The sequence below is a fragment of the Globicephala melas genome, chromosome 10, assembly GCF_963455315.2.
Source record: "Globicephala melas chromosome 10, mGloMel1.2, whole genome shotgun sequence".
NCBI lineage: Eukaryota > Metazoa > Chordata > Mammalia > Artiodactyla > Delphinidae > Globicephala > Globicephala melas.
The window spans coordinates 10338316-10364522 of record NC_083323.1 but is presented as its reverse complement, the minus strand read 5'-3'; the positions used below and the strand labels follow the sequence as shown (position 1 = coordinate 10364522).

Genomic DNA, 26207 nt, shown 5'->3' with positions numbered 1-26207 from the left:
AAGCGGAGAGCGCCGCCCACCCACCCGGGGCGAGAGAGGCGCCGCGGGCAGAGGCAGGCTGGGCCGGGGGCTGCCGGGCCCTCGACCCCCACCGTGACCCCGCAGCCCCCAGCCCGCCCCCAAGATGATGAAGAGGCAGCTGCATCGCATGCGGCAGCTGGCCCACACGGGCAGCTTGGGACGGTGAGTGTCAACCCCTTCCCTTCCAGTCCCATTCTCACCCGGCAGGACCCTAGAGGAGGTGGGAGGTCGGGGGGAGACTGAGGACAGCTGGACAGCCACCTTCTGACTGGCCACCTCTTTTCCTCCCCTCTGAATGCCATCCCCTCTCCTAGCCAGAGCAGGAGGGGCAGGCGCTGGCCTTTGGGGGAAGGGGCACCCCTACCCCTGACTGGAGGGTGGGTGGAGGATCAAGGATGCTGGGTCTTCTCTGTCTCCATGAGCCCCTGAGTGGACGGTCCTCCCTGGCCTCACTTGTCCCCTCTGTACAAGGGGGGACTGTTAACCATCTCTGGTTGCCTGCGGGGGAGGGATGGTCAGGGCCCCAGACCTTGGGGGAGCAGCAGAGATAGGGTCCTGGTAGTGATGGGAGGAGGGGCCGCCCCTGACCTGCCCTGCCCTGCGCCTCTTCCCACCGTCCTCCAGCCCAGAGGCGTCCTTGCTTCTCTGTCTTGCTTCTGCTTTTCTCAGCCTCAGGTGGAAACATCCCCACATTCCCACCACAGTCCCTGAGCTGGTGGTGTGGAGGGTGGAAATTTGGGGAGCTCCCAGGGCCTGTCTTCTCTCCTCTTCCCCCTGCGCTGGGAGTTTCTCATTCTCTGGGCTCAGGGGAGCGGACTGGGTGTCCACAGACCTGCTGTAGTCACACACTGGCAGAGATGCCTATATGAGCGTGGGCAGTCAGGCCGACTTGCTCGGAGCCTGTCCCCACGTGTCCCCGGGCAGGGGCCCAGGACCTGCCCACCACCACAGTCCAGAGCCCTTTGTAACCAACAGCCCAGGAGTCTGAGCTCGCACACTTCCTGTTCTTGGGGCAGCCCGGGCCTCCTTTCCCCAGGTCAGCAGAAGAGAGAGGCGCCCCCAGTCCCCGCTTCGGTTTCGTCCGCCCTCTCTGGGGACACAGCCCTGGGTGGAGGAGGAAAAAGTCCGGTATCCTATTCCCGCCCCCATGGAATGTGTTCCGACGGGGATGAGGCAGGCGGGCCACCCAGGGCGGCCTGACTGGGAGGGGCACTGGAAGCATCTGGGGTTCAGGTGCCCTGTTTGCAGTGGGGGGGCAGGAGGAGGCGGGGGTTTCCTAACCTGGGCCAGCTCAGCAGAAGCTGTCTCCCCCTGCAGCACCCCGGAGACTGCCGAGTTCCTGGGGGAGGACCTGCAGCAGGTATGTGCCTGGGCCGGCAGCGGGTGGCAGGACAGGCCCATGCAGGCTGTCAGCAGAGGGCCAGGCAGGGATGCCAGGTGGGGGCCCGAGTTGAGTCATTCCAATGCTGTTGGCAATGGGGTCCCCAGGAGGAGGGAAGAGAAAGGCAGTTCCTGCTCTGGGGGAGAACAGGACAGTGGGGCATGGGGGACAACAGCCCCCCACGATCCATAACCCCTGGACCCCCTCCCAGGTGGAGCAGCGACTGGAGCCGGCCAAGCGAGCAGCCCACAATGTCCACAAACGGCTGCAGGCCTGTCTGCAGGGCCAGAGCGGGGCGGACATGGACAAGCGGGTGGTGAGTGGGGGTCCCAGGGAGGAGGGGCCTGGGCAGGACACCTCTGTCCAGCGGGGCAGCGGGGTCGGGGCTGGGGTCTCCCCACTAGTCTGAGTCTCTGGCACCAAGGGGGTGGAGACTGCTCTGTCCCAAGGCTCCTCCGGCACCCCACTCATGAGGCCCTATTTCTTCCCCATCCCCTTCTTGACGCCGCCCGCCTGCACCAATCTTCTGAGCCACAGCCAGGCTTCTGACAGCACCTGAACCTCTCTGTCCAATCAGCACCCAGAGCAGGTGCTCACAACTGGGCAGTCTGTGAGGGCTTCCTGAAAGAAGTGCCATTTGAGCTGGATTTTGAGTGTTACTCACTGGTCTTAACCAGTAGCCAGTATTTATGGACTGATTACTGCTAGTCTGTTACTAGGATATCTCCATGCATTGCCTCACTTAATGTGAAAACAACCTTAGGAGGAGGCTGCCCTTATTAGCACTGTGTACCGAGAAGGAAACAGAGACAGAGAGGTAAAGTGACCCACTCAAGGTCACACAGCTAGTAAGTGGCAAAACTGAGATTCGAATTCTGGTCTCCCTGACCTAAGCTGGTGCTCTGTACAACGCTAGGTAGGAATGTGGGGGGCAAACTTGTAACTGGGCAACAGTTCCGTGTGGCCAGAGCAATAGGGAACCGTGGAGGGTTTTGAGCTCCGCAGGGGCTAGGTCAGCCACAGATGCCCTGCGGCAGGGGAGAGGGCCCACTCTGAGGTTGTGTTCCTGGCTCCTCCGCCCTCCCTCTAACTGTGAACTGGGACAAGCTCCATGCCATGCCCTCTGTTTTTAGTTTTCCATTCAGTGATGGGACTTGGTCCATGACTCCTTCCTGCCCAATCGTGTGGCTTCTGGGAGGGGGCAGGGGGGCCTCAGATGGGTGGGGGCTCTGTACATGGTTACGGGGAGCTGTCACCTCCACCGTGCCTTGTCATCTTCCTGCTTCTACTGTCACCTGTGTCCGTGGCCCTCCTGGGTTCCCGCTTCCCCTGTCCACGCCCAGGGCCTTGCTGGGGATTCTGCCCCTAGGAGACTCACCATGTGCTCAGGCAGGGGCGTGGAAGCAACCCAGTGGGCGAGCGCACGCGCTCACGCTCACAGCCGGCCCTGCCCTTCCCTGCAGAAGAAGCTTCCCCTCATGGCTCTGTCCACCACGATGGCCGAGAGCTTCAAGGAGCTGGACCCCGATTCCAGCATGGGGTGAGCACGGACAGGGACCTTGGCCCTCACCTGGAGATGCCAAGGAGGGATCTGGGTCAGGAGAGGGTCCCAGTCAGGGAGGGCATCCACGGTGGAAGGATGACCAGGCTGGGAAGAGTGTCTGGGCTGGGAACAGTGTCCAGGTCAGTGAGGGTGGCCAGGCCTGCAAGGGCGTTGGGCTCAGTGAAGACGAAGGAGAGACAGAAGAGATAGGGGGTGATGGGGAGGGAGGAGGTGACCCTGCCCAGTCTCTCCAGAGGGGGGTAAGGGGCTGTGGGAGCCCGGGCCCACTGGGTGCTGTGTCCACAGGAAGGCCTTGGAGATGAGCTGTGCCATTCAGAACCAGCTTGCTCGCATCCTGGCTGAGTTTGAGATGACCCTGGAGCGGGACGTCCTGCAGCCGCTCAACAGGCTGAGTGAGGTGACCCTGCCCCCTCCCTCTGCCCCCAGCTTCCCCAGCCTCCAGCTCCCACCTCCGCAGCCCGCTGAACCCTTCCTGTGCCCGCCCCCAGGAGGAGCTGCCAGCCATCCTCAAGCACAAGAAGAGCCTGCAGAAGCTGGTGTCTGACTGGAACACACTCAAGAGCAGGTGGGAGCCACAGCCTCTAGGTGAGGTTCACGCCTACTTCAGCCTACGGATGTGGCCACAGGGCTTCGAGGCCCTTCCCCCACCAGGAGGACGCTGCAGGGCCCACTGAGTACAGTGTGTGTCCTTGTGCACACGCCTGGTCCTTAAGAAGACATATGGGGACAGTGCATGTGAGGGTGCCTCTGTGCGCGTATGTGCATGTGCTTGTGCCAGCTGGGGTACCCAAAAGCCCGGGATAGCCATAAACAATCCTCCAAGATCCCTGGATGGCGGGAGGGGCCCCACCCTCCACTCTGGAGGTGCGTGGCCATGATCACCAAGCCCACCACCAGGGGGTGCGCCAGAGCACTCTGCCCAGGGTGGGCAGAGACCCAAGGCCAGTTCAGCTCTGGGATTTGCATCTATAAATTCCGGAACCCTATGTGGTCAGGCCTGTGGAGGGGCCCTTGGCTCTGGACATGCGATGGGGATGTAACCACCCCACCTTGGGATCCTCCCCAGGCTCAGTCAGGCAGCTAAGAACTCAGGCAGTGGCCAGGGCCTGGGTGGCGGCCCGGGCAGTTACACCACCACAGCCAACAAGGTGGAGATGCTGAAGGAGGAGGAGGAGGAGCTGAAGAGGAAGGTGGAGCAGTGCAAGGTGAGGGGCACTTGGGCTTCCTGCATGTGTGGTGGTGGCACGGGTGGGTGCTGTCCCCATTTCTCAGATGGCAAAACTGAGGCTCAGAGAGGTGACGTGACTTGCCCCAGGCCACATAGCTAGGAAGCAGCAGAGCCGGGATTTGAACCCAGGCTGTCAGGCTCCAAGGTCTGTGTACTTAGCCATCACCTTGTAGCCACTTCTGTCTGTACCATACGCATAACACGTGGGCGGGAGAGACGCCTGTTCACCGGAGTCTCAGTGCATTTGCTAAGTGAGTGAATGTATGAATGAAGGATGGGTGAACAAATGAGGGGTGAGTAACACAAGGCACTGTGCTGAGGATATAGGGACACAGAGAAGAGGACTAGGAGCTGTAAAAGCCCCCCAAGAGTTCAAAGGGGACCCTGCGGGCTGGCCCCAGGAGCAAACCGTAAGCAGAGAGAGGAGAGCTGGTTGTGACCCTCCCCGTACAGCTTGGGCAAGTTGCTGTCCCCTCCAAGCTTCCCCGCTGGGCCCCAGCCTCGCTGGTATAAGCCCTCCCCTCTCTGTCCCCAAGGACGAGTACTTAGCCGATCTGTACCACTTTGCCACCAAGGAGGACAGCTATGCCAACCACTTTATCCACGTGAGTCCAAGACCAGGCTCCTGCCACCCGGAGCTCCGGGGCCACTGAGACCCCCTGCGAGATGGTGGGAGGGAGGGGTCTGCGTTTGTGGCCCCTGGGGGAGGCTCAGCTTCCCTCACTTCCCCCGGGGGGTGCCCTCTTGTCCCCATAGCTCATGGAGATTCAGGCCGATTACCATCGCAAGTCTCTGAGCTCGCTGGACACGGCCCTGGCTGAGCTGAGGGAGAACCACAGCCAAACAGGTGGGGACACAGGCAGGCCCCGACCCCCACCCCTGACCCCCACCCTGCTTGGGGCACGTTAAGAAGCTTGCACTCCATCACGAAAGGCAGCAGGGAGCCAGAGATGCGTTCTGAGCAGGGGAGCGCTCAATTAGATTTGCGATGAAGAGATTGCTCCGGCTGCGGCTGCGTGGAGGATGGAATGAAGGGGCAGGACTGGAACCCTGTTAGGAGGCAGGAGGGAGGTGACTGTGTCCCGGACTGGGGTGGGGGCAGTGGAGGTGGGCGGATTCAAGAGATGTGTTGGATAATTTCAGGATGTGTGGCATGGGTGGTCAGGAGGGAGGTGGTAGCCCCTTGAGAATGTCTGGGGATGCCCCTGTCTGCCCTGACCTCGATGCTCAGAGGTGGGAGGACCCTGGGCCGCTGATCTGTCTCGTCCCTGCAGACCCCTCCCCCTCGATGATGGCCGCCCCCTTCTCCAGGGTGTATGGGGTGCCTCTGGGAACCCACCTGCGAGAGCTGGGCCGGGACATCGCCCTGCCCATCGAGGCCTGCGTCATGATGCTGCTTTCTGAGGGCATGAAGGAAGAGGTGGGGCTCACTGGAGTGGGTGGGGAAGGAACACCAGGGCCCTCACTCGGTCCCACACCTCCCACATGCTGCCCGTCGCTGGGACCTGTAATCTCATCACCATTAGCGTACAGGTGCCGGGAGAAGGCGTGGCCTCCTGCTGCTGAAGTGATACCACCTCCCACTTAACGATGCTCACGTGGGCCGGGCACTGTGCCATCAGCCCTTTGCGCTCCTTGTTCCATTGGATTATCCCAATAACCCTTGGTGGGAGCCCTCATTGGCTCCATTTTGCAAGGGGGAGGCAGAGGCCAGTGGGTAGACGTGCCCAGCAGGTGAGAAAGTGGCGGTGAAGCCGGAGACTCCACGTGAGTCACAGCCACACGCTGCCCTCATCCGTCCTTTGCACCTCGGTCGTGCTAGTGTATCGGCTGCTTTCCTAAGGACAGACCCTTAGGAGGTGGACCACACCCAAAGGCAGACCTAGGCTTCAGGACAGTCCTGCTGGGCCTCCTATCTCCCTTTCACTCCTAACCAGACTCCTGTCTCCCCACGACTTTTCTGAGCTCCTCCCAGACTTCCCGGTTTTGTTTTGGTTTTTTTTGTGGTACGCGGGCCTCTCACTGTTGTGGCCTCTCCCGTTGCGGAGCGCAGGCTCCGGACGCGCAGGCTCAGCGGCCATGGCTCACGGGCCCAGCCGCTCCGCGGCATGTGGGATCTTTCCGGACCGGGGCACAAACCCACGTCCCCTGCATCGGCAGGCGGACTCCCAACCACTGCGCCACCAGGGAAGCCCCTAGACTTCCCCTTTTGCTCAGAATCTTAGACCTTAAGAGTCGAGAGGAACCACGAATACGGTGGTATTCACTCTGCCCACCAGCCCAGTGGGCCCCCAAGGCCTACTCCAGGCCATGAGTGGGCCAGGGCCTCCCAACCGGGGTGTCCTGCCCCGCCCACCCCTCTGTGATCCCCACCTTCCCCCTCTCGCACCTCAGGGCCTCTTCCGTCTGGCCGCCGGGGCCTCGGTGCTGAAGCGCCTCAAGCAGACAATGGCCTCGGACCCGTGCAGCCTGCAGGAGTTCTGCTCTGACCCCCACGCTGTGGCAGGTAGCTGCTCTGAGGAGCCCTGGGTGGAGAGCCTTCCCCCCAAATCCCTTCCCTGAAGCTGCCTGAAATGATCCCATGATAGTTGGCTTAAGGCCTGATAGACATCTGAGGAGACACAGGAGTCCTTAATGTTGAGGTCCATGGTGAGCCCCCTGAAACGTGTGTATGTTTTTCTGCGGACAACATCACTAGGCTTCATCATTTTCTCAGAAGGGCCCGTGGCCCAAAGAAATGATCAGACCTAGACACGTTAGTGTGAACAAGAGCTAAAGGTTCCTAACATGGAGAGAGCTGAGGCCTGGGGGTAAAGTTGGGGGCTTGGAGGGCTGCATCTGAGCCCCCGCCACCACTCCAGGTGCCCTCAAGTCCTACCTGCGGGAGCTGCCGGAGCCCCTGATGACCTTTGACCTCTATGATGACTGGATGAGGGCAGCCAGGTGAGGATGGCGGGGGGCAGGTGCTGGGGAGGACGAGGCTACAGAGGGGCCACCCAGGGCAGGCTCACCAGGTCTCTCCCCCGTCCACAGCCTGAAGGAGCCAGGAGCCCGGCTGGAGGCCCTCCAGGAGGTGTGCAGCCGCCTGCCCCGTGAGAACCTCAGCAACCTCAGGTGAGCCCCCAGCCCACACCCAGGCCTCCCCCAGCCAAGGCCCAGCTGCCACTTCAGGGCCGTGGGCTGGTATCCTTGTCCTAAGCAATATTTCTGAAAATACCACTTTGATGTATTAACTGTATTTTCTTTATGCTAGACATCGAACTGAACACATACCTTGAACCTTGAAGCCACACCACCCGGCTTTAAATCCCACCTCTGCCACTATGTGGTCCTAGGCTAGCCATTTAACTCTCTGTGCCTCTCAGCACAGAGTTAACTCTCAGCACCCTCATGTGGAAGACCTGGAGCATAACAGTCCCTACTCTAGGGTGGCTGGAGGTTCTCAACTTAGTGCCTGACACGTAGGTGGTGTTCAGTAGGTCAGCTAATGTAACTAGTAAAAATGTTCCTCAATGTCCTGTGCGGTGTCTGCCACTCTTTGGCAATCCCAGGCTGGAGAAGTCTCAGGTCCTGGGGGGCCTCCATGGGTGTTCATGGCCCAAGATGCCCTGCCCCTGGTCCAAGTGCCCCTCCCACGCCCCAGGTACCTGATGAAGTTCCTGGCACTGCTGGCCGAGGCACAGGAGGTGAACAAGATGACACCCAGCAACATCGCCATTGTCCTGGGGCCCAACCTGCTGTGGCCCCCTGAGAAAGAAGGGTGAGTGGCCACAGGTTGGGGGGAAGGCGGCAGTCCCCTCCCCCCCCCACATCTGCTGCTTACTTTTCCCCTGGGCCTCCGTTTCCCCATCCTCGGAGTAGGTTGAGCAGCTGCAATTGTCAAAGCTGCTGTGACGAGCAGCCAAAGGGATCATGGATCCCATGGGGCTTTGGAGATAGGCATTCTGGGTAAAGGCAGTAATGCGGTGCTTGGTGGCCTGTTACGGGGAGCTGGGCGCCCAGAGATCTGATTCTAGCGCGCCCCCCCCGCCCCCCACCTTGCAGAGATGGGCCTTAGGAAGTCACTCTGGACCTTCATTTCCTCATCTGTAAATGGGAGAGAAACTAGACAGACATTGAGGATGTTTGCTTTGGGAGTTAGATGAGATAATAAACGGAGAACTGTTTTGTAAACTGTAAAGAGCTGTGATATGTGAGGGGTTGTTATTCACCTGGTCCTTGTGTCCCCAGTGCCCAGCACAGGGCCAGAGAGTTGGGGTCACTAGACTTTGCTAAATGATGACTCACTTTCACTTTCTTTTCGTCCCAGGGACCTGGCCCAGCTGGACGCAGCCTCCGTCTCATCCATCCAGGTGGTGGGCATGGTCGAGGCTCTGATACAGAATGCAGACACCCTCTTCCCTGGAGGTAAAGCTCCCGCCTTTGTGAACGTGTCCCTTTTTGTGCCTTCATCTGCCCAGCTTGGTGCCCTCCAGACTCAGCTTCAGTCCCTGGCAACCCTGCAAACTCACCACGAGGCCTGGAGGAAATGGCTCCTCCACTCTGAGCCTCCGTTTCTCATCTGTAAAATGGGGATGATGATGCCTGCTTCGTGGGATTCTTGTGAGGCCCACCTGGGAGTGGGAAGGCGAAACATGGTCCAGACAACATCCGGAGAAAGGGAAAGTGGTCCCAACACCGGCTGAGGAGGGGAGGCCTGCGGAAACTCTGTAAGTTCAGATCTGCTCCCTTCTGTCTGCAGATATCAACTTCAACGTGTCAGGCCTGTTCTCAGCGCCTGCACCCCAGGACAAGGTCAGCGACAGGCCGGCTTCCGAGGAGCTTCCATCGATTGCCACACCCACCCCGGCCCCTGTACCAGCTCCGGCTCCGGCCCCTGCCCCAGCCTCAGTGGCTCTCAAGGAAAGGTAAGGACTGATGGGTATGAATGGCCCCTGTCCTGGCCTTGAGATGCCTAGCCTGAGACACCATCTCTCAGGGTGTCCAGTAGCATTTTAGGAAATATAATTATTATATTTTCATCCCAAATACCAGGTTTCCCAGTTTGGAGTGGGTAGGATAGAGACCTCAGAGGCATATTCTTCTCAACCTCTGATGTGTTCCCTTCTGTGTTATATGCTTCTTTACTGAGCACCTACTGTGTGCCAGGCGCTGTTTCAGACCCTGGAGATTTAGGGAACTAGGGAACTGATCATTTTGGAATGTGTAAATTCTGTACCTTCCAGTCTTCTCTTTGATCCTTTAAATCGGGAGGTTTAACACGGTGCCACGTTGCCTCCGTACCCAGCGGGTATTGATCAGTTATCACAGACTGCTGGGGCCCAAACCATGAATTTCCTCAGATGAGCAAGACAGACAAATGCTGCCCTTAGAGCTCGCATTCCAGGGAGTGGGGAGACAGAATCAACCAGAACACTGATAAAGGCACAGTATAACGTCAGGCAGTGATGTGTGCTACGAAGGACAGTAGAGCAGGGTCGGGGGGTCGAGTAGGGAACAGGAGTCAGGCAAGGGGGGCTCAGGAAAGGCCTCCCCAAGGAGTAGCCAACGGAGCAGAGCCAGGAATGAGCCCTGGCCTCCTCCCCTGCTTCTCGTCCGTTCTCTGGCTTCTAGTGGCCAGAACATCCCGTAAAGGTCACATGGAGGCTGAGAGCTGAGATACAGGGGAGGCCCTGCTTTCTACCCCACATCTTGGTCACATGAGGGACCTCAGACAGTGTCGCAGTGTCACACAGCAGCCAGGGCTCAGTGGATACAAACTCTGGCCCATGCCAGAAGCATCTTATCAGATCCCAGGCCCAGCCACAAAGTGGTGGAGAACAACTCCTGGGAGGACCCAAACTCAGCCTGTTGGCTGGAAATCTCCCCAGGATTCCAGGAGTCCTCTGGGTGATGGCCAAGGCTGACCCTGACCCTCTCCTTCCCTCGCAGGGCAGAGTCTGAGGCACCCCCCAGACCAGCCTCCCCCAAGGTCAGTAGGAGCTCCCTGGAGGCAGCGACCCCAACAGAGGACATGGCTCGGAGGAGTGAGTTGGCTGTGGGAGGAGAAGGGGGGCAGAGGGTGGGCAGGGAAAGGGGCCGGGCAATCCCAGACTGTCCCATGTTTTCAGACAGCCAGGGGAGACCAGGAATCCAGGTGGCTAAGGGCCCAGGTTTGCTGCCGGACACTCTGGGTTCAGATTCCAGCTCTGTGACCTTGGGCAGGTGACTTCACCTGTCTGTGCCTCAGCTTCCTCCTCTGTGTAATGGGACAATAACTGCACCTGCCTTGTAGGGCTGTTTGGAGAATTAAATGGTGCTGCCTGGCCCATACCCAGCACACAGTAAATGCTCGATAAAGGTCAGCGATTGAGTGTTGGGGGCGGTGGAGTTCAGTCCCTCAAGAAGACCAGGGATCACAGAGTGAAGAGGGAGGATGGGGTCTTCAAAAGACAGCGAAGGAGGGTGGTGGTGGTGGTGGTGGTGGTTTGGTAGCCTCCTTCTGAGCCCCTTTGGTGCGTTCACCTGTTCAGGTGGCCTAAAGCCAGGCAGGTGAGGAGGCCGAGGGTTCAGGTGCAGAGTCTGCCAGGGTAACTAGGACACTTGGGACACCCAGCCCAGGAGGCTCTAGAGTTTTCCACCTGGATGGGAGCAGATGGAACAGCGTCAGGAGCCTCTGGACCAGCAGGAGCTGGCAGGTCGCACAGGGATCTTCTTACAGGAGGGGGCTTCTAGCCACCTTTCCTGGATGGGGTGCAAGCAGGATGTTTGCTCACTGGAGCACAAGTCAAAGGACGGTCACAGCATCACCTGCGCTGGTCCTCACGTCAGCCCTGGGAGGTCAAGGCTGTCATCTTATCTCACCGATGAAGAAACTGAGGCTCCCGGGGGCAAGTGATTTGCCCAGGCCCTCCAGTGGGTGGAGACAGAGCTAGGACCAGGGGCCAGATGTCCTGCCCCACCTAGCCCCTCGGCTGCCTTGTGAGGTTGGACTGTGCAGGGGCATCTGAGCGCTGGGGTGGGGCAGTTCTGGTGGGCTTCTGAGAGGAAGTGAGGAGGACCCAGGTGGCAGGTGGAACAGGCAGCAGTTCTTCATTCAGCAGCTCTGTACTGAACACATACACGGCGCTAGCCAGCTGGACATCAGCTGGCCTCACTCAGTTTACATTCTAGTCAGGGAGACAAGCAATAATCGAGCAAAATTAAAACTGACGAGATCATTTCAGAGGGCAAGAAGTCCCGTGAAGAAAATGCGACCGGAAAATATGCCAGTAACTGGGGCAGGGCGGGGGAGGGGCCCTCTAGCTGAGGACAGATGTGGACCGAGGCCCGAATGGTGAGCAGCCAGCGTGGAAACTGTTCCCGGCAGAGCGAACGGCAGATACAGCAGATTCGAAGATCCCAGGGTGGCATCGAGCTTGGGGATTTGCCGCAGGCAGTGTGAACGCCTAACCGCCCCTCTCCTTCCTCCACAGCCAAGCGCCCAGCGCCGGCCAGACCCACCATGCCGCCCCCCCAGGTCTCCAGCACCCGCGGCTCCCCTCCAGCCCCACCCCCGCCCCCTGGCTCTGGCAGCCCTGCGACCCCCCGGGCTCTGCCCCGCCGTCTGGTTGGCAGCAGCCTCCGGGCCCCCACGGTGCCACCCCCGTTGCCCCCCACTGCCCCCCAGCCTGCCCGGCGCCAGAGCCGGCCCCCACCAGCCTCCCCCAGCCCGGCCTCCCCGGGGCCAGCCTCCCTCGTCCCAGTCTCTCTGAGCACACCTGCCGATGTGGACCTGGGGGCGGCCGCAGAGGAGGGAGGGGCCCCTGAGGCTGCAGGCAGGGCCCCCACTCCCCCGGTTATCCCCCCTCAGCCCCGGCCCAGGAGCCTCGCCTCAGAGACCGACTGAGCTGGCGGCTTCTCCCCGACAGCCCTCAGCATCCCCTCCTCCCCACCTTGTCCTCCCAGGACACAGCCCTCACCCCTCCCAAGGGGGTGAGGGCCTCCAGCCTTTGCCTACAAGTGCCTCGGTGTCCGCTGGGTCGGCCCCCACGGCAAGGAGGACTCAGGACAGTCCTCCACTTCCAGACCTCTTACTCTTGGCTCCACCCTGGGCTTGGGGGCGCCCCTCAGCCAACTCCCCACTCTCTGGCAGGGTCCCAGGGGAGCCGCCGGAAGGAAGGAGACGCTTGCCTGCTCCTACAGGACTTTTATTTTTCTCTTGCCAACATATTTTTTTGTAAGGCTGGTAAATAAATTATTTTGGACAAAACTGGAGCAGCTGCCCAAATGATAGTTTTATTTTCTGTTCTTGAAATAAAGAAGCCACTTTGATAAAGGGGAAAAAATTACCTATTCTTTGCCTCCTTTCTTTTTCCCTGTCTGAAATAATAACAGCCAACATTTTTAGCACTTACTCTGTGCTACCTATCATGCTTTTCTATTCATGATTTCCATTTAATCCTCTTCCAGGGAAGTAGATCCCATTACCTCTTACAGGTGAGGAGACTGAAGCTCAGAAAATGACCAAGGTCACGTGGCAAGTGAGGCATGGACCTGGCCCAGGTCTGCCTGATTCCAGAGCCTGGATCAGTCCCTCACATCCTGAGCAATTTATTTAACTTCTTGGAGTCTCCTTCATCTGTGAAAACATTTAACAACTTCCACCACAGAAATGTTGGTTTGAGGATTAAAAGAGACACACTTGTAAAGACCAAGGTACCGCCCTTGCACACAGAAGTGCCCTATAAGTGATGACTGCTTGCTGTTTCCCCCAACCTGTGGTGTTCTCTGTTCCCAGAGAAGGCAGGGAAGGCTCCCCTGTGGAGCAGGGATGGATCTGTCCTCAAATATTCCCTGAGGCTGCTCTGTGCCAGACTCTGGGCTAGGTCCCAGCTCAGCCCTATGCCCTAGGAGCTCCTGGGAACGGACGGGCAGGAGAACTGACAATTACAATCAAGTGTCATGGGGGTTCCCTGATGGTCCAGTGGTTAGGACTCCACGCTTTCACTGCCGAGCGCGCAGGTTCAGTCCCTGGTTGGAGAACTGAGATCCCGTAAGCCGCGTGGCAAGGCCAAAAAAAAGAAAAAGAATCAAGTGTCATGGCACTGGGAACCCATGTTAGCACACTTAGGGGCAAGCCAATTAACCCAGACTGGTGTGTGTGTGGGGGGGGTGAAGGCCAAGAAGGCTTCCTGGAGGAGGTGATATTGAGGGGGAGTCTTTCAGGAGCTGGCCAGCTAAAAAAGGGAAGAAGGAAGAACATTCCAAGCAAAGGAGACCACCTATGCAAAGGCCAGGAGCAAATGCCCAGGGCACTGAGGCACAGAAAATATCAGCCTCAGAGCCTGAGTGACAGGGTGTGGTTTTTCCCAGGTCTTTGAAGCTCCAGTTGCTCCTGGGGGTCAGACACGTCTTCAGAACCTTCTCAGAGGTTGGCAGACCACCTCAGAATTGTGACACATTCCTCCCCAAGTGGGGACCTAGGCAGCTGGGTCCCATCACTGCCCTGGGCAACTGGCTACTGCTGCTCTGTCTCCTTCCCGCTCCAGGGTCCTCGGGTGACAGACTGCCTCTAGCCCAGTGCCTCTCCACTCTGGCCTCACAGTAGAATCCCTGGGTAATTAAAAAAGCAAAGAAATTTTGAAATGCCAGGTCTCACCCAAAACAATTAAACTAGAATTTCTGGGATCCTGCAACACATTGGTATTTTTAAAAAACGTTTCTCAAAAGTCATGGAACTGGACTTCCCTGGTGGCGCAGTGGTTAAGAATCCACCTGTCAACACGGGGGACACAGGTTTGAGCCCTGGTCCGGGAAGATCCCACATGCTGCGGAGCAACTGAGCCTGTGCGCCACAACTACTGAGCCTGCACTCTAGATCCCGCAAGCCACAACTACTGAGCCCGTGTGCCACAGCTACTGAAGCCTGCGCGCCTAGAACCCGTGCTCCCCAACAAAGAGAAGCCACCTCAATGAGAAGCCCGTGCCCGCAAGGAAGAGTAGCCCCCACTTGCCGCAACTAGAGAAAGCCCACGCACAGCAACGAAGACCCAAAGCAGCCAAAAATAAATAAATAAAATAAATAAATATATATTTTTTAAGTCATGGAACTGTACATTTAAGATCTACACATCTTACTGTATGTAAATTATATCTCAAAAAAAAAAAAATTCGTTCCCCTGGGGACTCCACCGCACAGCCAGATTGGAGAACCACTGGTCTAGACCAAGGGCTCCAGCGTCCGAGAGGACACCGTGTGCCTCTCTCCTCAACACACCCACACTCTTCTCAAGACTTCGCTCGTAACTGGTGTGATCACGGTTCAGAGAGCAATGAGATTTGACCCAAAGATCACATCTCCTTTAGCATCTGTTTTCCTCCTAGCAACCAGCCGTCTTAAGCTTCTGATTGGCTGGGGAACGCGGAGCGGGCCATATTTTCTACTTGTAACTCCTTATTGGTCAAAAGGAGCGTCAGTCTCTCAGCCTCCCATCCCTGCAAGAAGCTAGTTAGGACTGAAGCTCAGCGACTACTGGCCCAGCGGAACTAAGGGGAGTGACGAAGGACCAAGCTAGGCCGTCGTTGGTCCCTTTCCCTCGGTGGCGGCCGCGATTCCGCCCTTTTCTCCAGGTTCCCTTAGCTCGCAGCCCAGCTCCTCCCCGAGACTCTAGCCCCCATTGGCCGCGGGCCAGGCCGTGACCCCGCCCCCTGGCCCTTGCGGCGCGCCGATTGGCAGGTGCCGGAAACCAGCCAGCTGCGGACGAGCGCGCCGTGCCCGCGGAAACAGAGCGGCGCGGCGCGAGCGTGCGGGCAGCCAGCCGGCTGCATGGCGCGCTGCGAACGGCTGCGCGGCGCGACCCTGCGCGACGTGCTGGGCCGGGCGCAGGGGGTCCTTTTCGATTGCGACGGGGTGCTGTGGAACGGCGAGCGCGCCGTGCCGGGCGCCCCGGAGCTGCTGGAGCGGCTGGCGCGGGCTGGCAAGGCGACGCTGTTCGTGAGCAACAACAGCCGGCGCGCGCGGCCCGAGCTGGCCCTCCGCTTCGCGCGCCTCGGCTTCGGGGGGCTGCGCGCCGAGCAGCTCTTCAGCTCCGCGCTGTGCGCTGCGCGCTTCCTGCGCCAGCGCCAGCTCGGGCCGCCGGACGCGCAGGGCGCGGTGTTCGTGTTGGGCGGCGAGGGGCTGCGGGCCGAGCTGCGCGCCGCGGGGCTGCGCCTGGCGGGGGACCCCGACGAGGACCCGGGCTCGGCCCCGCGCGTGCGCGCCGTGCTGGTGGGCTACGACGAGCACTTCTCCTTCGCTAAGCTGAGCGAGGCCTGCGCGCACTTGCGCGACCCCGACTGCCTGCTGGTGGCCACCGACCGCGACCCGTGGCACCCGCTCAGCGACGGCAGCCGGACTCCCGGTGAGCGCGGGGCTGGCGGGGAAACTGAGCTAGGGCGCTTATGCCTCCACTCCTGCGAGTGGGGTGGGGAAGGGGCGTATCCAGGTGCCAGGTGGGGAACAGGAGGGATGTGAGGGCGGTCCCCACCCAGCAAGAGCCCAGGATGCTTTCATGTCCACATGTGGTAATTCTTGCAACCGTCACCCTGTGAGGGGCAGCAGTGGGGTCCCGGTTTGACAGATGAGGAAACTGAGGCCCATTGTGGCTCAAGGAGTTGCAGGCGGAATCCAGGGCCCCGACTCCCAATCCTAGCCTTTCTGAACCAGCCTCAAGGGCTCCTGTCATTTTCCCCACCCGCCATCGGGGTGAGGTCGGAGAATTGGGGACAAAGCCTGGAAGGATTCCCCCCGCCACCGTTGGAGGTTTGGAACAGGAGTTTCTAGCGGCAGGTTGAAGGCAGGTGTGCGGGGAGCACAGAAAGTGGATGGAGTTTGACCTGAGTTCCAGTTCCAGCTCCAGGGCTCTGTAATCTTGTTAAGTTACATAACCTTTGAGCATCTCTGCCCTGGGTGTAAAATGGGAATAGTAACCATGACAATTTCGCTGAGGAGAGAGTGATCAGGATGAGTGCCTGCTACACAGTAGGTGCTCAGATGATGTAAATTGTATCCAAGACCTCTCCTATTACAGAGCTTTATGAAGCACCTTGGTGTCTTATTTTGTTTCAGAATTACTCTGGAGATGGAAGTTATTGTCCCATTTCCCAGTTAAACTGAGGCTAAGAGAAGGGAAGTGAGCCACCCAAGAAAGAGCAAGAGGATCTGAACTTGGCTCTTGAGGCCACCTTACCCCCAGCCTCTAAACCCCACCCCCTCCATCCAAGGCACTCTTCACTGCTGTCATTTGGGAATTCAGATCTGCAGAGAAAGCAGGAGCAAGTGAGCCTCCTACATCTTGGAGGGTTCAAGTTAGACAAGAGCAGGTGGTAGCAGAGGCTAACTGACAGTAGTGAGTGTGTGTGTGGACAACCAGTCAGTAAGCTGAGGGCAGGGTGAGATCTCCATGACTCACTCCCTGCTGGCCGCTGACTCGATTGATACCAGACCCTAGGAGGGCAGGGTGGGATCGATTGAGGAGTAGACACAGTATTAAGATGGGTGGCAGGGAGGTCCTAGAGCTGAGGAGATCTGAGAAAGCTTCCTGGAGGAGGCATCTTGCAGGACAGGGCACTAGGGAATGGAACAGGGCTTGAGCCATGGCAGAACCAGTTCCAGGCTGAGAATCTTATAGTTCTAGGCCCGTCTTAGCTTTGCTGCATGACCACTTCAGTCTCAGTTTCCCCATAAATCCAAGGTGAGGGCGCTGGTCAGGGCTCCCAGCTGCACTAGCTCCTGCCTACCCTAGGCCATGCTATGAAAAGTGAGTTTCTTTGGGGGCCTCAAAGCTCAGGTTAAGGTTTTGGGTTCAGAAGCTCCCCCAGGGGCTCAGGAAGGATGGTGTGGAGGAGCTGGGGAGAGACCAGGCCCTGCCCACGCGTGCCCCTTGGGTCTCACCACCCATCTGGCTTTGCCCGCCAGCTCTGCTGGTCATTCCCACAGCCAAGAGGGGGAGACAGAGCTTAACAAATACAGCGCTGGTGTCCTGTTTGGGCACAACTGAATCATGCAGCTTTGAAAGTGGAATAAAAACACTAATAAAGGCCCCAATATGCATAAAATCTGAAATAATGCTAATCTCACCCCAGTTCCCCCTCCCCAGTCCCTATGGGTCTCCTAAATTGTGTGTTTACCTATCTACCATGTGGCAGCCACTTGAGATGGCAAATAGAAATGCCTGTTGTCTTAGGAATACATCACCAGCAAAACATACGCCAGCCTTGGATGACAGGTTGTTGAGAAGAGTGGGATGTAGTGGTCTGAGGACACAGTTACGTTCATAGACTCCCCTGCTTGGATGCTCGCTCACCCAGGGTACGGATCTTAGCTTCATTCACTGCTCTATTCCCAGTGCCTCACACAGTGCCTGGCATATAGTTGGGCCTCAGTAATATTGGCTGAGTGAGTGAGGTGGGACATGGGGGGCCAAGAGGGATCGGCTCCGACCTGGTAGGAAAGGAAGATGCTGGGACTTCCCTGGTGGCTCAGTGGTTAAGAATCTGCCTGCCAATGCAGGGGACACGGGTTCAAGCCCTGGTGCGGGAAGATCCCACATGCTGCGGAGCAACTAAGCCCGTGCACCACAACTGCTGAGCCTGCACTGTGGAGCCCGGGTGCCACAACTGCTGAGGCCCACGCGCCTGGAGCCCATGCTCTGCAACAGGAGAAGCCACCGCAACAAGAGGCCTGCACACAGCAACGAAGAGTAGCCCCTGCTCACTGCAACTAGAGAAAGGCCCCGTGCAGCAACAAAGACCCAACACAGCCAAAAATAAATAAGTAAATTTATTTTAAAAAGGAAAGGAATATGCTAACAGAGCTACCATTCTTTTTTTTTTTAATATTTATTATTTATTTATTTATTTATTTATTTTGACTGTGCCAGGTCTTAGTTGTGGCATGCAAGATCTTTAGTTGCGGCATGCATGCAGGATCTAGTTTCCCGACTAGGGATCGAACCCAGGCCCCCTGTATTGGGAGCACGGAGTCTTACCCACTGGACCACCAGGGAAGTCCCCAGAGCTACCATTCTTTTTTTTTTTTTTTTCTCTTTGGCAGCACGTGGGCCTCAGCGGCCATGGCTCACGGGCCCAGCCGCTCCACAGCATGTGGGATCTTCCCGGACCGGGGCATGAACCCGTGTCCCCTGCATCGGCAGGCGGACTCTCAACCACTGCGCCACCAGAGAAGCCCAAAGAGCTACCATTCTTGAGCTGAGAAAATCACTTTGGGGTGACGCAGTTGAGCCCTTCCCATCCTGGAAGGAATTTCTAACTAACAGGGCAAATGGCTTTTCTTCCCTACCCAGTTCTCAGGAAAACAAGCAGGCGAGTTCTAGGTCAGAGGTCAGGGAGACCTTCCCAACAGGGTTGCTCTGGGCCAGCTCTGCCTTGATCCTAAGGAAGTTCCTCCTCATCTGGGGGCCACAGGGCTGAGGATTCTTCCTGTTTGTGCACCTTCTGTGTCTTGGGCTTAATCAAGTTGAGTGTCATCCCCTATGAGAAGGGAGACAGGAGGCCCAGAGCATTTGGGGTCAGACCAGTGGAGTACTGATGTCTAGGAACTGGAAGAGTCTTGATTTATGCCTTTTGCCAATTTCTGTGGTGTAAGTACTCCCCCCACTGTGGCTGATTTCAGCCTACCAACGTGAAGTCACTTATCATGGGGTTGGGAAGATATGTACACGCCATTCTGTAATATTTCCATCATTAGGATGCAAGTAACCTCAAGAGCATAGATAATGGTAAAATAATTAGGAAGTGATGAGTTTTGAGAATTTATTAGCTTTGTTTTAAACATATTTCACTTGATTGTTAAGTTTATATAAGTTGACTTTTAATAGTGGCTTTGTTTAACCACCAACTCATTTCAGAATTCCTGAAAATGAAACATTCAGCACTCCCAAGCCCGTACAGGCTGGCCCTGCATGTGTCTGGGTCAGACCTACCTGAATGCATATCCTTTATCTGCCACTTATTAAGCTGTGCAACCCTGGACAAGTTACTTAACGACACCGAACATCAGCTTTCTCATCTGTAAAATGGGCGTTCATGAGCTCCCACACAGCCCCTGGCACTTTAGAATGTGCTCATCATTAGTGTGAAGGTAGAACATTCTGGCACAAAGATGTACCCCTGAGACGGGCACAGTGGACTCATTGTGTGGGACAGGATGGTACTGGGCTGGGAATTAGCCTTTTCTAGACAGTCCTCCTATTGTTAAACACTTGGGTGTGTTCCACAGTTTTGCTTATTATAGTTACTGAGGCCACGGACATCTTCAACCATGTAGCTGTTTGTCTCCAGTTTGAATTCTTGCCTTGTGATCACTTTCCCAGTGGAGGCTGACTGGGTCAGAGGTGCGAACATTTCTGTGCCCTGCTGTGTTCCAAAAGGGCTGTGCCAGTTTCTGATGCCAGGAGCACACATTCTTGTAGCAATGACCACAACTGCTGTTTGTTAAGGGCTTTTCTGTTTCCAAAGCATTTGCCCCTGTGGTGCTCACAGCACCTCTTTGAAGGTAGGCATTACTTGGATCCCCCTTTCCAGCGAGTCTAGGGAAACTCAGAGAGGTTGGCTTGCCCAAAGGCGTGTGGCCGCCTGGGTAAACTTGTGAACGGCACGCAGGGCTGACTGAGCCAGGCCCGGTTAATGCAGTGGCTCAGTCAGGCCTTACAATACCCACGTGAGATACTGCCATTGATATCCCCATACAAGAGATGGGAAAACTGAGGCACAGGGAGGTTAAGTAGCCTGCCCAAGAAAGGTGGAGATGGGGTGTGAATGCAGGCATCTGGTTGCAGAGTCTGTGCCCTTAACCCCTACACTAAGACTTGGAAGCAGGTGGCCTTTTAACTCATTTCAGTGCCTAATTTGACCCCCATGCCAAGCTGCCTCGATGGGAATTCCAGTTTCCGAGCCTGGATGCTTTCCCCGCTGCCACCCGCATTAACCGAGTCTCCATGTCCCTGCAGGCACCGGGAGCCTGGCTGCTGCCGTAGAGACAGCCTCAGGCCGCCAGGCCCTGGTGGTGGGCAAGCCCAGCCCCTACATGTTTGAGTGCATCACAGAGCACTTCAGCGTGGACCCCAGCCGCATACTCATGGTGGGCGACCGCCTGGAGACCGACATCCTCTTCGGCCACCGCTGTGGCATGACCACCGTGCTCACGCTCACAGGCGTCTCCCGTCTGGAGGAGGCCCAGACCTACCTGGCAGCCGGCCAGCACGACCTCGTGCCCCATTACTATGTGGAGAGCATCGCGGACATGATGGAGGGGTTGGAGGACTGAGCCCACCTGACCAGCAACTGTGGCTGCAACCCTTGCTCACCCTGTTCCTGTAGATGGAGGTGATGGGCCAAGAGCTGCATTAAGGGCTACCAGCTCCCTGGCCCCAGTTTCTACCCTGGTGGGGCTGGAACCCAGGGAAGATGTCAGGGCCCTCGGACCCCCTTCCAGCAGTGGCTGGGCACTCTCCTGTCCCAGAAGCTGCCCCCTCCCTGCCACTGGTTTACCCTGGCCTGACCCAGCCAGGTGGCCTTATATCCTGACCTGTGACCTCCGCTTGTTTAAATCTGGGCCCTGCTGCCTTGTGAGGACTTCCCCCAACCCTGAGCACTTAATCCCCTACCTCCTCCCTGGGGCCTCTAGGGCTCTGCCTGCTCCTGGGTCCTGGCCCTGGGTTCCTATTGACCGATCAGAGGTCTAGGTAGCCATGAATCATTATTGTCCTGAGCCCTGAATGGACCGATCAGAAGGCTAAGTGATAGTGACTCGTTGCTGTTGGGTCTTGAGTGGACCAGTTGGGAGCCTAAGCGACAATGACCCTTTCTTGTCCTAGGTCCTTGGTAGACCAATCAGGACCCTAGGTAATAATGACCCATTAGTCTCTTGGATCCTGAATAGAACAATCCAGAAGTCTGAGAGACTGGCCTCTGGACAATCTGGGTCTGACTGGACCAGCCAGGGGTCCAGATTTCTGTTCATAAATACGGGTCCAAGTGCTGAAGACACCCCTCCTCCACAAAGGGGGCCACTTGGTGGCTCTGGGGGCTTCTGTAGCTGAGAGCCCCACCCTCCCTGATCACGGTACCAGACCAGTGTTGACGGTGGTCACAGCTTGGGAGGGGGGCTTTTGTGGCCCGCCCCCCGTGCTGTCAGTGTTTGCTGTGCCACCTCTCCCCCGCGCCCACCCCCAGCTATTTATTTATTATTGCGTGCCCGTGATGGTGGGGATGGGGGCTGGGCCTTCCCTGCCACCTCCACCCCTGTTGTAACCAGTCCTCCCGTACTTAATAAAGTGCGAGTGGGAGTGTCTGTGGGTTGAAGTCTGTGTCCAGGGTGGGGCGGGGGGAGGAGCCCCTGCCTGAGCCTGCTCTCCCCGGAACTGGCCCACCCGCTTCGTGAAATGATTTACCCCAGTTGCAGAGTATTCTCTGTGTGCAGTGGTACCTTAGCACAATAGCACTTTGTGCCTCACTGAGTCGTTATATACCAATCTGCCTCAGTCCTTCAGAAAATCCAGCAAGCTTGCATTACTCATCCCACTCTACTCCTTGGGGAATGAGCATCTTAAAGGTGATGTTAAGTTAAACACGACGGCACACCCCTGGAAAGTGTGACCACCTGAGGCAGGATCTGAACTTGTGTGGGCTGACTCCGGGAGGCTGCGGCCCCTCTCTGTGGAGACAGGTGCGAGACCGGTCCTCACCCTCCAGGAGGCTCAGGTGAGGTGCTGCGCACCCCCCTCCATTTCAGGCATCCTTCACACCTGGGCTGCTGCTGTGAACGTGTGCCCTGCTGGCCTCGAGCATCCTCAGTGCCTTCTGCAGAGCAGGTGGCCATCTGTGAGCTGGCTGAGGGGAGGACTTCGAGGTCTGGAAAATTCTCTTCACTATGATTCTTCTGGGGAAGAGGGAGTACTTGACTGAGCCTGGCTGCATCAGGAAGTGGGAGCAAATGTGCTCTTGTGGAGACTTCTGGTTGTGACGGACTTGGCTCAACCTGGCTAAGGCGTAAGAGAGTTTATTGGCTGCCCCAACACCCTCCAGGTGCATCCCTCTCATCCTCTCACTCTTCTGGGCTTTGGGTGTGGAAGCGGTTGCAGCTATTATGTGATCGCAAAGCATGGCCCAGTGTATTTCTCTGCTTGTGACTCTGCTTCAGAAAGATGGGAAGAGCTTGTTGGGGTTGTTTCCTCCAGACCTCTAAAAGTTACAAACCAACAGAAAAAGTCTAAGAACAGCACAGTGAATACCATATGGCCTTCGCTGGACTCCCAGCTAATATTTCAGGAAGCTGATGACACCAATCCACAAAATGAAACAACTCCTTCACATTATACCCCCTGGTTTCAATAGTTACCTAGTTTTGCCTCCCTCCTCCCCCACCCCTGCATGTTGACTACTTTCTTGGTGACCAGAGGCCTTAGGGGTACTTTCTGTTGTCCCTGCCATAATTTTTTCCTCTGGGGGTGGCTCTGAAACAGTGGCCGAAGCTCAGACTCGCTGAAATCTGAGCTTGGTCTAGCATCAGAGTCCCACCCAGCACTCTTTTTATTTCACCTTAGCTATTAGAGATAAGCATAACCACAGGACTGTAAGTTTTACTTTTTTCGCAATTCCTTATGCATCAGTAAGCCAGCTCCCCAGGACTTGGAGCCATGTCTAAATTCCATTGGTAACGTTAACCTTTTTAAAAAAAAATTATTTAGTTAGTTAAGAAAGCACATAGGGCTTCCCTGGTGGCGCAGTAGTTGAGAGTCCGCCTGCCGATTCAGGGACACGGGTTCGTGCCCTGGTCCGGGAAGATCCCATATGCCGCGGAGCGGCTGGGCCCGTGAGCCATGGCCGCTGAGCCTGCGCGTCTGGAGCCTGTGCTCCGCAATGGGAGAGGCCACAACAGTGAGAGGCCCGCGTACCGCAAAAAGTAAAATAAATAAAGCACATACTCTTGGGACTTCCCTGGTGGTCCAGTGGTTAAGACTCCACACTCCCAACGGAGGGGTCACGGGTTCGGTCCCTGGTCGGGGAACTAAGATCCCACATGCCACACAGCATGGCCAAAAAAAAAAAAAAAAAAAAACTTTTTTTTTTTTTGACTGCAATGCATCGCTTGCGGGATCTTAGTTCCCCGACCAGGGATTGAATCCAGGCCCTCGGCAGTGGAAGCATGGAGTCCTAACCACTGGACCACCAGAGGATTCCCCCACGTTTACCTTTAGACAATGCAGCACAGCTGCTGCTCATGCCATGGGTGACCACGTGACCACATAGGAATCAAAGGTTCCTCATCCCGCGCCGTTTCACACTTTCTCTTCCCAAACCACACGTTCCCATGAGCCAGGGCCTTTGTAGCAAATCCCACTTGTCTGACACCAACTGAAAGGGAAAACTGTTTCCTCTGCCCACAGAGTACAGCACTCTGACACCAAATGTGTGTGTTTTCTACATCAAGCAACTCACCAGTTTTCTGCAGACACCAACTGGGTATCCTACAATCTATCAATAATTCAATTCCGACACTACCTGGAGTTCGTGCAGACCCCACAGGTTAAGTGCTCAGTCCCCCAAGACTTTCCCTCACTTCAATGCCAGTCGCAAGTGTCAGGTCATCACCTGGCACTCTGACCAACTGGCTATAAATCAGAGGCTCCCACAGCTCCCCTCTCGGGTCTGATCATTTGTTACAAAGGCTCACAAAACTCGGGAAACACTACGAATACGGTTTTATTATATAATAAAGGATATGATAAAGCTTACGGATGAACAGCTAGATGAAGACATATACGTAGCGTGAGGTCCTGGAGGGTACAAAGTGAGGGGCTTCTGTTCCCGTGGGGTTAGGGTGTGCCACCCTCCCAGCATGTGGATGTGTTCACCAAACCAGAAGCTCTCCAGACTGTGTGGTTTGGGGATTCTCATGGAGGGGTTCATCACATAGGCATGACTGATTGTTAGTCTCTAGTCCCTCACCCCTCCCTGGAGGATGGGGGGCGGGGCTGAAAGTTACAAGCTTCTGATCACTGCTTGGTCTTTCTGGTGACCAGCCCCCCTCCTGAAGCCATCCAGGTACCCACCAAGAGTCACCTCATTAGAACAAAAGAAGATCCTATCACCCAGGAAATTCCAAGGGAGTTAGGAGCTCTGTGTCAGGAACTGGGGTCAGAGACCAAAATGTTAGAACAAAAGATGCTCTTTCAGGCACCCATATCACTTAGGAAATTCCAAAGGATTTAGGAACTCTGTGTCAGGAACTAGGGTCATGGACCAAATATACATTTCTTATTGTGTCACACTCCCCAAATTTTAATTTAGAAATGTTTCAAACCAACAGAAAGGTGCAAGAACAGCACAGTGAACACTCACGTGCCCTTCACCTAGATTCCCAATTTGTCTGATTTGCTTAACTGCTCTGTATATATTGGGTTGGCCAAAAAGATCGTTCACTTTTTGGCCCATCCAATATCTTCACATTTTTTAACTGACTCATTCGAGAGTCTGTTGCAGATGTGAAGACAGTTCATCCCAAATCCTTTAGCCTGTCTGTCCTAAGAGCAAGGATGAATTGTGGATTGTGGTTGTGCAGCAGAGCAAGGACTGTCTACATGGCCACAATCCATGATCATGCAGGAACCCAGATCTTTGATTTCATTGAGCCACTGCATTAACCTACCATGGAAACCTCCTAGCTCCAGACTGCTTGGTATGTGAATTTTCCTTAATTTTCAAGCAGTTTTCGTTGAGATTTCTGTTATTTGCAGCCCCAAACTCTCCTGATACACAGGTCCCAGGCACATTATAGAAAACATTAAAATGTACCCACAGGCCCCATTAAATATATTTATGGGGTGTTTTTGCTATACATTTTTCCAAATATTTTTATGCTTTTGTTTTAGACATGATTTGGCTATGGGGATCTAATTTAGGAGTGACCAACCTCTAGAGAGAACTGGGCACACTTTCGAAGAAAATTCAACCCACAAAATGGTTTTCAAGGTAATACAATTTTTATGACTACCGAGTGTTAGGTTTGAGCACAGTAAACGTTCATTAATTTCAGCTCTTCAGTCTTAGAATTTTGGGGCCAACACATTTTTTTCTTCAAGTCTCAAATATTTTCTAAGCTTTTAAAAAACTCTTAGCTTCCTCTGAGTCTATAATTGTCACACACACACCCCCCCAAACGTTTAAAAAAATAAAAAAGACTCATGCCTGAGCCCTGGAGGGCTAATGAATGACAGGGTCTGGACCCCACCCAGCCCTCCTATGAGAGGAGGAGTGTTCCCCAAAGGCGAGCTGGGGCATGTGTTCAGAGGGCGACAAACACCAGGTGGGAAGGCAAAAGTGACAGAGTGTACTGTGTTTGGGGAGGTGGCTGGCTGGGGCAGGTGGAACAGCATAAGCAAAGGCAGGGAGGTGGGACTGGATGAGTGGGTAAGTGGGGAGGCGGGCTCCAGCACAAACTGGTTGGAAAAGTATCTGAAGTTGGGGGCAGCCCCCAACTAGTCCTTCCTTCATGGAGCAGGAGGAAAAGATCATTTTGAGGTCCAGGTATCCCCAGACCACAGTGTTCTTTCCTTGGCTAGGCAGATGAGAGGGCTGCAGCGCTAGCTCCATGTGTGACCCTGGCCACGTGGCCACGCTCTCTGGGTGGTCTCTGCATCATTCAATGAAGGAGCTCTGGAGGCTCTGACCACCCACACTTTCCCCAGCTGAGCCAGCCAGGTTGCCTGGGGGTGTGGATGGTGTCTCAGTGGGCCTGGCAGCCCTCTCCACCACGGCCAGCTGGAGGAGGCGCGGCCTTCACGGGGGGCAGGGCAGGAGTGGGCAGGCTGGGAAGGGCCGTGCTGGCCTGGATCCCCTGTCTGGACAAGTTCAGCTCATTTCTCATGGCAGCAGCCAAGGTCCAGCCCATAGCACCAGCCTGTAGGATGGAGGAATTCCAGAGAGCTCGCTGCCTCTGCGGCAGGCCAGTGAGGGGGAGGAGAGTCCCTGGGGTGGGTGCCCTTGGCCTTCGG

At 56.3% G+C, this 26207-nt stretch overlaps 1 protein-coding gene across 5 annotated transcripts; it reads left to right on the top strand.

Annotated features, from left to right (window-relative positions):
• On the top strand, positions 1 to 21505 carry LOC115852827 (chronophin). Of its 5 annotated transcripts, none has more exons than XM_030856034.3 (18): positions 1 to 183; positions 1339 to 1381; positions 1614 to 1718; positions 2866 to 2942; positions 3252 to 3363; positions 3455 to 3531; positions 4033 to 4171; positions 4731 to 4799; positions 4951 to 5041; positions 5469 to 5614; positions 6589 to 6700; positions 7056 to 7137; positions 7228 to 7308; positions 7838 to 7954; positions 8504 to 8601; positions 8936 to 9101; positions 10126 to 10231; positions 12308 to 12480. In XM_030856034.3, the coding sequence occupies exons 1-18, from the start codon at positions 125 to 127 to the stop codon at positions 12443 to 12445; spliced, it is 1818 nt and encodes a 605-aa protein (XP_030711894.1). In that variant the 5' UTR covers positions 1 to 124; the 3' UTR covers positions 12446 to 12480. The 5 variants fall into 5 exon arrangements, with proteins under 5 accessions (XP_030711894.1, XP_030711896.1, XP_030711888.2 ...); XM_030856036.2 differs by having other exon boundaries at positions 10126 to 10220; positions 12308 to 12429; XM_030856028.2 differs by lacking the exon at positions 12308 to 12480 and adding an exon at positions 11649 to 12209 and having other exon boundaries at positions 10126 to 10220.
• The last annotated feature ends 4702 nt before the right edge of the window (positions 21506 to 26207 follow it).